Raw genomic sequence first — 13,243 nt, forward strand, 5'->3', positions numbered from 1 at the left:
TGGCTTTCCACTTAATGGAAACAACGTTCCAAAGGTTTTAGGATGGATATACATGTTTGAAAATGAAACAGATTCTTTTATTGTTGATTTTTAGTAAGTACTTTTATTTTATATGTTTACTAATTAATGAAAATATTTACATGTTGTAATTATATAGGCATGGGCGTTTCATTGTATGCGTAAATGTGTGCGTGTGTGTGTCTATGAATTGTGGATAAACAGTTAATATGGCTAATTCCTAATGTTTTTGATTCATTCATTGACTAAGCAATTTATATCAGCTGAGTTTTTTTTTATTTAGTATTCAATTGTTTTAAATATACAAATGTTTGACATTTTTCAGTCAATTTGCAAGGTTTGAATGTGGAAGCTTATGATTGGAGGACAAGTTATACAAAATGGAAGAATGCATTTAAATGGAGCAACCCTTTACTGACACCAAAGAGTGTATCAAAAGAAGATATCGAAGCGAAAATTCAATTACACCTTCTCGAGTAAGTATTGATATTTATTTATATATTGAATTATATGTTATAGAGAGTATTTTATAATATTATAATTTGTTATGAAAACAATACCCCCACCACAGCAAACCTGACTAAGCGAATTAAAATTTATCTGGTTGAATTTTTACACAAATCTTTTTTTACACATGACATATTTATTCACCTTTAAAATAACCAACCAGGTTGAACCACTGGTTAGGTTTAATTCTACAGGAAGGTAAATTATCGTGTTTTGTTGTCCAAATGATTATAGCATAGAATAAGACATTTTTTTCAAATTTGATCAATCCATAAACAATCTTAAAAATAGCAAAACCCAAGAGTCTTTTTTTCATAAGAATAACAAGGAAATATAAATTCGCTTAAAGCAAACATAACGAAGATAACATTTAGGTGAAACTAAAAAAAAGTTAGCTCTGTGATATTTTAGTCATTAAACTATGGAGATTGACAAAATATTGAGTGTATTACCGCTCTCAAAATTCATGGCCGCACTCAGCTAAAGCTTCGGCTTCCACTCACAAATTTAAGTATGCACCAGCCACTTTCAGTATTATAATTGGAATATACTATTAAGTGCAATATTTTGTGCAGATCACAAATTTAAACAATGATACAGTATAGTTGTAATTTTCAAGAATAGAGAATTATAACATTCAAATCTCTTCCAGCAAACAGTGGGTGCCAGATGGAACCAATGCTGTTCAGAGTGATGATGTCATTCCCAAATACCGCGGCACAGTGAAAGATGCCTTCAAAATATTTACGTCTAAAGAACTACAACTAAAGTACCTCAGTAGCCCGTTAGCCGAGGCTAAGGAGCTGTTGAAAGAAGAAAATGGCTACAAAGCAGAACAAGAGTCTATCTTTATCATCCACACTGTCAACGGCTCTCCTAACGACGACTTTGTCAAGAACTCAATTACAGGTACTGTATATCATTGGTCTAAGAATACTCCACTGATTGTTACGGTGTTTTACAACATTTCAACTCGATCCTTAAGTTACTGAAAGATACAATACGATGAAGTCCTTTTACAAAGTTATTCATGGTTTCCATTAGGTAATATTGGTTATCGTTATTTTGAGTCTCAAAATCGGTACAATACTGAATTTTTTGTATTTTTGATGGAATTTTAAAACAAAACATGGCATGTGTCCATAGTGTCATTGTTTGTTTAATCAAAGACTCATTTCACCTTTCTATAATTTCACCGTGGGAAACTGTGCTGTCATTTAAATACCGGGTGTCCCAAAAAGAATGGATTAAAAGTAAACTAGTATAAAAATAATTATAAAAGATAAAAAGTGAATTTTAGCCTGGATACAATTTTTTCTTTCACTTCGAAATTTTTCCCCACCGTGTTTTCACCGCCTAACCTCTAAACTTTCTCCATTATTTGCTCGAAGAATGTCAAGTCAGAGTTCCAGCTGTGACTGCACATTGAAGGCGCATTTTATTAGATTTTTTTCTAAAGGCCTCCCTTATCTATGCTTTAAGTACACCTATGTTTTATATCAGCGGTTAAGAGACATACTTGATCTTTCACGAACCCCCAGACCAAATGAATTACCCCACAGATTTTGGCTCTATAGACCATTCAATACACCGTGCTTTCAACTGCAACTCCGTATTGCAACTTATGTAGAAATGTTTATTGCAACTTTAACTGGGTTGAAATCCCGGGATATCACCAATGGATTATATCCAAGCGATAATGCCACAACCCCCAGATCTAGCCTGAAGTAATGTAAACCCCCGTCGCAGCAAACCTGACAACTAAGCGAATTTCCATTTGTCTGAATTGATTTTCAATTAAATATATTTAAATAACATTATAGGTCGAGTGCCTAGGTTTGCTGCTACAAGGAAACTAATAAAGTGTGTTTTTTAGTAAAATATTAATAGCTTAGTACAAAATAAATAAGTTTGATCAAAATACATCCTTAAACAACCAAACTACAAAATTTTACAATATTCTCCATAAGAATAACATGGGAATTTTAAATTTAAAACTTTTTAAATTTTCTCCGTTACCAATAACCGTACAAAAGTACTTTTATTTTCTAAATCATTTGTTTTTTAAGCTCTTTAAAAAGGTATAAAGAGAAATTGGGAATCTTTGTGTTTTGAGGGTCAAAAGTGAGAAAACCCAATTTTTACCCCATAAAACCCCCCGTAAAGCCCTGTTCCCATGGTCCGATCATGCTGGTTTGCGAACTCATTTAGTTTTTCCCGCTTTACAACTTTAAACCAAATTTCATCAAAATCTGACAAAAAATACTCAAGTTATCGCGCGTTCACGGACATATATATAAATATATATATGTATATATATATATATATATCTAATATATAAAATTCTCGTGTCACAGTGTTTGTCTGCAAACTCCTCCGGAACGACTTCACCGATCGTTATGAAATTTGGTGTTTAAATTCTGTAGGTATGCGAATCGGACGTAAACTATTTCCCGTTTCGAAATTCTTAAAAGGGCTCCGCCCCAGTGGCTCTGGAGTTTCCCATGTTAACCTTATGAGAAATGGAATTAATGAATCTTAACAGCTGTTTCAATTAAACAAGTTGGTTCTGTTCTATGATGTTCAATAGCATTAAAGTTACAAGGATTACCAACAGGGTGCAGCACTATTATTTCTTTTACATTTATGACAACAGCTAATTTGCAACCAAAAGGTGAGTGAGCGTAGCGAACGAACTTCAACCCGGAGGCGAGTGAGCGTAGCGAACGAGCTAACCTAAAGGCAAGTGAACGCAGCGAACGAGCTCCAACCTAAAGGTGAGTGAGCGTAGCGAACGAACTTCAACCTGGAGGCGATTGAGCGTAGCGAACGAGCTAACCTGAAGGCAAGTGAGCGCAGCGAACGAGCTCCAACCTAAAGGTGAGTGAGCGTAGCGAACGAGCTCCAATCCAAAGGTGAGTGAGCGTAGCGAACGAACTTCAACCAGGACGTGATTGAGCGATGCGAACGATATCATCTTGAAAATTAAACGTAACGGTACTTTCTTTCCATCGGTCTGTCTTAGGGGAAACCTATAACTTACTTAGGCGATACGAAGTTCGCAGGGTCAGCTAGTATACATATATAAAAATTTGAACGAATGGTGTTTTTGGCCTCTGGGGACATCAAAATGAAAAAGTAAATCGCTCCCGGGCTTAGATCTTACCATGCCACCTACGGTAATAGCTATTTCCCTATAGGGAAATTCGCTAAAACGATCCCGGGCTCGTCCCTGGCGTCTTAGGACGAAAAATAGCAACTTAATTTTTTGAAAGATTAAACGTGCTAACAACAATAAACCAGCTGATTACTGCCGAAGGGTACAAAAAAAACATTAATATGAATTAAAATGCATTAAAATTAGCCATGTAGTTGTCTTTTCTATGACCCATGAGAACACGAAGACTATGAGCGCGTTCTGGGAACATGCACCGGTGTTGCCCCGGTGCAAAAATGTGTCGTTCTGGGAGACCGGTGAGTTAACCTAGCAGACAGCTATTTCCTCTTTTTCCTCCACCGGTGCAAGATTTATGCACCGGAGAAATTGTACGGTGCATTATACACCGGCGGCCTCTGATTGGTCAGTTTCTTTGACAACAGCTTGCAGCCACGGCAAGATGGCGGGTCTACCTAATAATGTTCATTAGTTTTATAGGTTATGTTGCGTAATGAGTGAATAATTTATTCTATGAGGGGGTTAAATTACGTATTAAGTGAATAATTTTCAAATAATTTATTCTGTGAAGACAAGTTTGTTTGGTTTAAATATTATAAAGTAAATAATAGGTGAATGTGTAAATTATAATCCGATGTGTACCGTAAACCGGTGAATAACCGTTCTGGGATACCAAGACTCTTGCTCCGGGGCGGTACCGGTGGCTAAGTCACCGGTTAATCTGTACCGGTGCACCGGTACATGTTCCCAGAACGCGCTCTATGTTAAGCTGATCCATTCTTTTTGGGATACGGTGTATTTGTTTAAAATTGGTACAAAAAAAGCTACCAATAACACGCAATGTTTAAAACATTTTTCTATTCGTTTAAGTAAATCTCTTCAATCAAATAGTCTATAAGGGTTTTTGAGTTTCATACCTAGACAATACAACACTTCCACCTCTTATTGATTTATTACATATTAAAATTGTTTTTATATTTAATGTTGCAGCTTTGGTATTGAGAAATTTCTTAAAGAAATATAATGTTTTTGCGTTTGATTTGAAAGAGTTGAATAACTATATAAAGCAGACAATCATCGAAGTAATGTTGGGCCGAAGATTAAATTATGAGGTAAATATACTTTAATATATATAAGTTATTTATATTTGAATTTTATCTTACAAGATAATCTGAAGTGATAATGCCGTAACCCCTAGGTCTAGCCTGAAGTAATGTGAAAAACAATTCCGTGCTCGTGCCCAGCGTCCTAGAAAAAAAGTTATTTATATTTACAATTTTTAAATATTTGTCATTGTTTGGATTAAATATTATTTCGTATAATACTAGCTTACCCATCGAGCGTTGTTGAAGTTTAATAGGATTATTAGGGAAAAAATAATATTGAGTAAGATCAAACAAATCGTACTTCCACCATAAATAACCGTTATTTGACGAATAGACTTTCGTTAAGGTTATTGCTATCAAATTCCAACACGAGGTAAAATTTAAGTTTAAAAACAACCAAAATCGTAAGATAAATAGTGAATAACCCTCTCTATACAATGACATAATCATGAACATTACTTTAATAGGAAGTACCAGGAGACCGAGCATTGTTCGTATTGAATTAAACAACAAACCTATTAGATAAGTTATTTAGCTAAATAATTAAAGATATTGTTATTATGTATGGTAATTTATTGATGTGAAGAAATTTTAGATGATACAAAGATTACTCAACACCCAAGACGTGGCTTCACCCTGACACTCCCTCGGACAACTTCAAAATACCAGGATACCGTTTGTTGCGCTCTGATCGCCACCACATTTCTGGCTTATTTGAGGAGGAAGCCGGAGGGGGCATTGCCTTATACATCAAGGAAGGAATTACGCATGACCAACATATTTTTCCAGCCAACCTTCCACCTGGAATAGAAACACTTTCTGTTGTCATAAGGCTAAAAAGCCAGAGACTGGGTCTGTATGTAGTATACAGGTCTCCAAACGTATGATACACTAGGGAACCTTGATTCTTTGATTCTCTCCCTATTTGTTGACTTAGCAGTTGAAGTCGACTCTGTGATCTGTCTAGGTGACACAAACGTTGATCTCATGTCAAAAACAAGTAGTGATTCTAAATATTTATGCCAACTCTTGAAAGAATCAAATACAATCCAGTTAATTAATGAGCCTACGAGGGTGACAGCAACTGCAGCCACTTGTTAGAGCACATAATCGTGGACAGGTCGGTTGAAGTCAAGAACCCTGGCGTTATAAATGCACCTAGATTAGATTAGATCATAGAGGGAAGTCACTTATAGACCACAAGCTTATTTTTGTGAATTGGTCCTGAGAAAAGAAAAAAAAGAAACCAAAGTTTATCAGATATAGTGATTTTCAAAATTCAATGTTGACCAAGCGATAAGAGAACTTTCTGAAATAGATTGGAAAAAGATAACGATTTTACAAGGAGTAAATAATATTGAAAATGCGTTGACCAATGAAATAAGAATAGTATAACCACGCACCTATAGTGTGTAAAAGGGTAACCAAGGAAGTAGCTCCGTGGAGAAATGGTATGATTAAGAAATTGACGAGAGGAAAAAATAATTAAGGAATATATATTGGAAGTCAAGAAGCAATCTTGGTTGGCATAAGTATAAGGACATAAGAAACATATTGAATTTAATGGTCTGGCATGTGAAAAAAGGTTTTTTACCAACAAACTGTCGACAACAAACAGCAAAGATTTCTGGAAATGTATAAAGAATAAGAACAATTGTATAGACATTATTGACGGTTTTGAAGCTAATGATATTAATGAATATTTTACAAAAAGGGGTCTGGTATCAAGGCTGATGAAGAAATTATTACATTTTATATGACTAAAAACAAGATGAAACAAGAAACGAATTTAGATTTAGTGCTGTCACCGAAGCAACTGTAGAACTAGTGATGAATCAAATAAAGTCTAAAGCTGTAGGCGGTGATGAAATATCAATAAATATGTTAAAAGCTGTGAGTCCGTTTGCTATTGAAGCAATCACACATCTTGTAAATGAGTCACTCATCAGTGGAGTATTCCCGAATGCATGGAAGCAAAGTATTGTCAGGCCATTGCTAAAAACAGCTGAACCAACTAAGGTAGAATATCTCAGACCAATTCTTCCAGTACTTCAAATACTTCCAGCAATATCTAAAATATTAGAGAAAATTTTGATTGATCAGATATCCCAATTTATGAATGACAATAGGTTGCTACCTAAACTACAGTCAGGTTTTTTTTTTTTTAAACCATAGTACATGTACAGCTTTGACAAATTTATTCTGTGACATGATTGATGCCAAGGACAAAGGGAAACATTGCTCACTTGTCATACTTGATTACTCCAAGGCATTTAATTCTATGGATTGCCTAAATGAAATATATGGGTTTTAGTACTTCGCTCTTACCTTATCGACCAACTGCAGGTTACCAGATTGGGTAGTGAAACATCTGATCCCCTCGTCAAAAAACGGGGCGTTCCTCAAGGTACCTGTTTGGGGCCTGTACTTAACACGCTTTACACAGCTGACTTTCCCAGCTGTGTAAAACGTTGTACTGCTTACTTGTGTGTGGATAATTCCACTTGTCTTATGAGCCTGGTTACATGAGTCGATCAATCGACTCATGTTTTGTCGATCTTGTCGACAAGATCGACAAGATCAACACTGATCTGGATAACATCTCCAAATGGTCTAACATTAATGGGCTTAGGCTAAATCCAGACAAGTGCACTGTACTTCATACTGTCCCTGTGAACCTAGTACAAACACTAAGAGATAATGGCTGGAGCATCAATCTTCATGGCAGGAGTTTGGCGGTCTGTGACAAAGCCAAAACTCTTGGCGTCATTATTGACAGAAATTTGAATTTTAAAGATCACATCACGCATGTCTCCCAACGAGCAATAGGAAGACTGAGAGGTCTGTACAGGTTCAGAGGTATGCTGCCTGAGGCTGCAAAGCTTTAACTCATGCAGTCACTGATATTGTCAGTAGTCTACTACTGCTTCCCTGCATATGGCAATAGTAGGAAGACAAGTGCAGAATACAGCAAATTCAAAGCTCAGCAATCAGATTTGTATTCTTCCTTAAAAAATGTGATCATGTTTCCCCTTTCCGTGAAGCAGCCGGGATGTTACCCAGGGAAGCCCTGCGCAGGTTTTGACGTGCTGCATGACTCACAGTGTACTGACTCTCTGTGAGCCCGACTATCTTTGCGAGAGGCTTTCTGTCCGGGATGACATCATACAACGTAGGAAACGTCATGGTGGGAGGCTTCACTTTCTAAGGGTCACCTCAGAATTGGGAAAGATAAGTTTCTCGAATTTCGGACCCACATTGTACATCGGACTACCCGAGAGCCTAAAACCCGTTGCATCCAACAATACCTTTAAGATAAAGTTTAAAAAGTTTTTAAAAGATATAAATTTTTAGTTGTAAGTACAGTAGTTTAATGACAAAAGTTGTCCTGAAAAACTTATATGTATCAGAGAAACGCTGGCTAATAAAGACGCGTTTATTTATTTATTTAAAGAAAACATTTTGATACAACTTTACAAATACATATATTGCTTTAAAATTACCTGTATCAGCTATTTTATTAACTACAGCTACAAAAAGGCATTGACGATAGTATGATCAATTTAAAGAGCAGTAAGTCGGAAACTGGATATTTCCCAGCCTTGTGAAAAACTCCAATTGATTTTTCGTGGCCAAATGCCCCATGATAAAAAAAAATTAAAATCCTCGGACGAAAATAACAGTTTGACGGTTTGTCCGTACATGCGCTTGTTTTAGATTATTATATTAAAACAGGTAGCCCACTCAACGACGACCAAATAGGGAGGCTAAGAAAGCTCTTGCGGCCTTCTTTTTTCGATTTTTCATTGATAGCTTAAAAAATTTGGCAGAAAGTTTTTCATGTGTAAATATTATATACGTAAGATTGTCTATAAAAAGGTCTCATGCATATTTTTGCTAGGATTATTACTTATATTTAAGACTATATTTAGGGGAGAAATGGGGGGGAAAAGAATTGTAGAGCCGCTTGAGTAACTCACTTACTGGGGGATAAAAATTCTACTACCTCTGGATGTACTAGAGAATTGAAATTTGGCAGAGTCCTTGGTCTTGGACCTAAACCTCCTGTAACATAACAAGTCGTATATTCCCCCCCTAAAAAATGAAATTCCCTCCATGTTATTGTTTTATGGGGAATAGCATTGAAAGTTATAGCTTTTGTATGCTGATTCAAACCCCTTAGAAACGAGTCTCAAATGTAAATGAAATGAAAACGATCAAGGCGTTGTGTAGAAAGTGATCTAAAATTTTCTGAAAAATCCAAAAGTGATATTTTAAAACATATACTCCCTTTAAAAATTTAATATCGTGGACAGCTAATAACGCCTTAATTTTGTTAATTCTATGAGCTCTAACAGGACAACAGCGTATCGTAGCTCATTTTTGACAATTTTCAACCTTTTTAATAGCTCATTTCTTTCTCTCTGGCACTAGTTGTCGGGTTATTGGCAAACATTTACACTTAAGGATTAGTAAATTGTTATTGTATCAAGGTTATAGAACGTTACTTTGAATATATTTTTCGATTTATTTAAGTGATTAAAAGCCCTGGAAACTAGAATTAGTATTTGAGGAAAAACCACGAACATTTCAAATTGATTCAGGGGCAGATGTAACAGTAATTCCCCCTGTCATAGTTGATCCAAGTAGGATCCAGCTACTTGAGCTACTATAGTTGAGTTTGAGTTATGACATAAAACAGTGCATCCACTTAATTCTTAGTAAAATAGTACACAATTTCTAAAAAAAAAGTAAATTTATCATGTCACTGAATTTTAAGACAGAAATACAGCTGTTCCTACTGCACTAACTAAATGAATTCGTTTGTAGGAATATTTTAATGTAAACCATTTGTATAAATTGTAATTTTTATTTTTCATTCAGGTTTATAGCAGCACTTTAACCTGAAACTATCCGAAGCCAAGTATTGTCTTGGTCCTTGCTTTCTTGCTTAGTTGTTTTATATAACCATTCTGCAATTTTTCCTAAGACTGAATTCATGGTTAAGCAATAAGCAACTATAATAACATATGTTTAATATTGCAGGCATTAAGTGAAGTCCTTGGTAACTTCTTCAACTCTGCGATTACCGACAATCTAATAGAAATCGACAAAATACATCTTGTTGGTTTTTGCTTCTCTGCTCAGCTCTCAGGCTATATAGGTCGCTATGTATCTTCGAAAAACGATGGCAAGAAGATGAAATCCATAACGGGTGGGTTAAAATATTTGTTCGTGATTTCGCAATTTGCTTTGCCCTTCTTAAACTAGGAGAATTACTATGTATTCTTTAGGAAGATAAATTTAATTGTAAGATAATAATATAAAAGAAAAATTAAATAGATTAGTGTTGTTTGTTTTTGTTTCATCAGGAACAGCGCCATGATTGACATTCAACTTATGATAAGGAAAGTATAGCCAATTAACTTAATTTGATTATTGTGTAAAATCTAAGGAGAATTTTCGGTGATAACATACATTTGTTCTTAACAATTGGCCTTCTTTAGTTACCCTTCGTATATTATCAACATTTCTGGCCATCTATATTTCCTATTTAACGTCAATCACAACCCTAGTACATTTTAAAGTCTTAGAACTAGAGTTAATAAGTACACGCATTTTATAACCGAATAAACAATTTTTTTATTACAACAATTATAACCTGTATGTATAAAAATTCAAACATTGAACATTTAATCATTGTTTCAATGATTAACACTTTTTATCAATGATAACACATCAGTTGAGTATAGAAATTTTAAAATATACTACAATGGAGCTGACATCGGAAGATGTCGTGGAACTATGGGAATATGATATCGTACTTATTCACATTAATGAAAACGGACCTTCTTCTTTTTGTTTTGTTCTGAAACATTTCTGAGTATTAAACTTATTAAGGTCACAACAGGACAGTACACCTGTTTTATACCTCATTGATAACAATGTAAATTAACTCAAGCATGTTTTTAACACACCGTGTTTTCCGCAGCTCTAGATCCATACTCAACGACGTTATTCAGCATTAAAAACAAAAACAGCGTGATCTCTAAGAACGATGCCGAGCTGGTATTTGTCTTCCACACCGGCTCATTTTACGGTGGTACATTTGATCGCAAGGCAACAGCTGATTTTGTAATAAACAATGGAGGGTTCCAGCCTGGGTGTTTCTTTAGTAAGTATTAGCATAGACTAAACAACACTAAGGAAGTATGTTTTATCTATGGTATTAGACGATAATTCAATTCATATTACAGCTTCAAAACTAATTTGTGATGTGACCCTTTTCCAGCCAATAAAAATCCACAGTACACAGTTCCACAGTTGTTGCTTGCTTTTTGTTCGTCGGTAATGTGTCAGTAAAACTGTGGGAACACCATAATATCTCTTATGTCAAGATGCTCTGTTGTCAAAACGGTCTGAATACATTATGTCACAGCTGGTGATGGGGGTGCCAAGGTGTGGGTGGACATCTTTTGCGCACCATGCCTAAGTTATATAGAATAGTTTTCCCTTTTTCCCATCGAGCCTAGAGGACCCCACCAGGTACCGTCTCTTTTGCGCTTATTGGCGGCATATTTTGTAAAATATTTGCACTATCATGTAAGAAGTTTGAATAGTCCAACATGGATATTTAAATGGGTCATAGTTATGTCTACCTGATGAAATGACGGTTCTATAGAAATGCTTTCTTATAGAATATCGCACTCATATATTAACTAAACTTTTAAGTTATCGTAGGACTCATATGGAATATCGAACCTAAGCATATCAGACTTTTTTTTCTATGGTTGTATTTTTTCTACCAAACCTAAATGTTAAATTATGGAACAAACGAGTAAGAAATGGCAGGTATTGAAAGATTTCTTGTATTAGCAATTTTGAGTTTTTGTATGGCTCTTATTTTTTACTCAGTTGTCCGTCTAAATTCGGGTTTGTGGTACTGTGTAAGATCTTTAATTTAACATGCGTATCAAGCTCTGCTTACTTTTATGATTTTCCTCTGGAATCCTACCCTGCTACTCACTGTACTCTATTTTCATTTCAGACTATGTGATATAAGCTCATAATGTACCCAAAATCCAACCAAAATACATTTATTTCTCCTTAAACAATATATGAAAAGTAAATTTCGCAACTAACTTGTGACTTAAAAGAGTTTAAGTTACCTTTGTTTTAATCTGGCCAAATCTTCCACATATTTATTGTATACTCTTTTATAGGTCGCAAAATGTTTTGCAGTCATAAAAGGTCTGTCCCGTTATTCTGGTATATCATTTTATACCCTGAGTTGTGGACAGCGAGGAAGTGCAGCAGTTATCTTTTGTTCTCGTCCTGTCTCTGCAGTTTCAAGGAAAAGACTTCACTCACATTCCCACCAGTTCCTGGGTGAATAACTACGCTTTGTTTAACGTTATAATTATTGACTAGATATTGAGTAAAAGTCAGTCAAACAATAACAAGTAGGTACTCTTGGTTTGGGCTGTAACAGTCTTCAACCAGTACGTAAGGCTTTGGATTTTTGATCAAGTTTTGTAAGCATCATTAGATTCCTAAAGAGTATGAATAAGAAATTGTAGCATCAATCAGTAATAAAAGGAGTTATTTGGCACGTGTCCCCTACTGTAACCAATTTATCTTGACAAAATAGTTTAAAAATTGATTTATGATTAAATTTAGTAATCATCATTGTAAGCAAGTTTATTCCTAAATAGTATGAACAAGAAAAAGTCAATCAGTATAATAAGGGTATGATATCAGTATGATATTTAGCAAGTGTCCCCTACCCTGACCGATTGCTCTTGACCTGTTTCAGTGCACAAGGGACGTATTATTTGAACACCATGGCTCACAAACCATACGGATTTGGACCAAAGGGTGCAAACTGCATCTCCTTCTTTAAGGGGAAGAAAGCCGATGATATAGTAAAAAGTGTTAAACTAGCCAACCTAAATGTTTAGTGAATCCATAGAAATCACCAACTTCAGTTATAAAATGTGCCATTAAATTGTACACTTGTAACAAAAAAGTATTTTTCATGTTAATCCTTAATCTTAATTTAAAATATGTTTATAGCTGATGCTTCACAAAATGGTAGTCTACTATTTCAGTTAAACTTTTGATATTTGAAAAACAACTTCGCTATAACATTTCTTAGTACAAAAATGCTTTACAATGACACGAAGTCGAGTGCGGAAATGCCATACAAGTACGGTAAACACATTTTGAACGAGTGGCTTAAGATATCTATCACCATACTTCTCTAAACTAACCTAACAATAAAAAAAACTTACAAATCCGTTATATATTCCTACCGACTAAATGACTACTCATAACTTCTAAGAGAGGCTAATTCGTTTTATCACGACTTTTTCTTGCAAATTATAATCAGCTGGTGTCTAGTAAAAGTTATGTATGTAATGAAACCCCATTTGAT

The 13,243-nt window shown here is 35.0% G+C and overlaps 1 protein-coding gene across 1 annotated transcript; it reads left to right on the forward strand.

The window, feature by feature from the left end:
- Window positions 1–12,809, forward strand: LOC128995401 (phospholipase A1-like). Its single transcript, XM_054420409.1, has 8 exons — window positions 1–93; window positions 344–494; window positions 1,178–1,434; window positions 4,691–4,812; window positions 9,853–10,021; window positions 10,799–10,981; window positions 12,030–12,195; window positions 12,623–12,809. The coding sequence occupies exons 1-8, from the start codon at window positions 63–65 to the stop codon at window positions 12,765–12,767; spliced, it is 1,224 nt and encodes a 407-aa protein (XP_054276384.1). The 5' UTR covers window positions 1–62; the 3' UTR covers window positions 12,768–12,809.
- Window positions 12,810–13,243: the final 434 nt, after the last annotated feature.

Source organism: Macrosteles quadrilineatus, unplaced genomic scaffold (assembly GCF_028750875.1).
Source record: "Macrosteles quadrilineatus isolate MER2022 unplaced genomic scaffold, UCM_ALF_1.0 Scaffold_5__1_contigs__length_97177068, whole genome shotgun sequence".
NCBI classification, from domain to species: domain Eukaryota; kingdom Metazoa; phylum Arthropoda; class Insecta; order Hemiptera; family Cicadellidae; genus Macrosteles; species Macrosteles quadrilineatus.

Bases quoted from the DNA above. Each gene is read 5' to 3' on its own strand.
- LOC128995401 (XM_054420409.1), top strand. From the start codon at position 63: ATGAAACAGATTCTTTTATTGTTGATTTTTA. The intron at 4,813-9,852 runs GTAAATATACTT...TTAATATTGCAG, and splicing joins GCCGAAGATTAAATTATGAG to GCATTAAGTGAAGTCCTTGG. The intron at 10,022-10,798 runs GTGGGTTAAAAT...TGTTTTCCGCAG, and splicing joins GAAGATGAAATCCATAACGG to CTCTAGATCCATACTCAACG.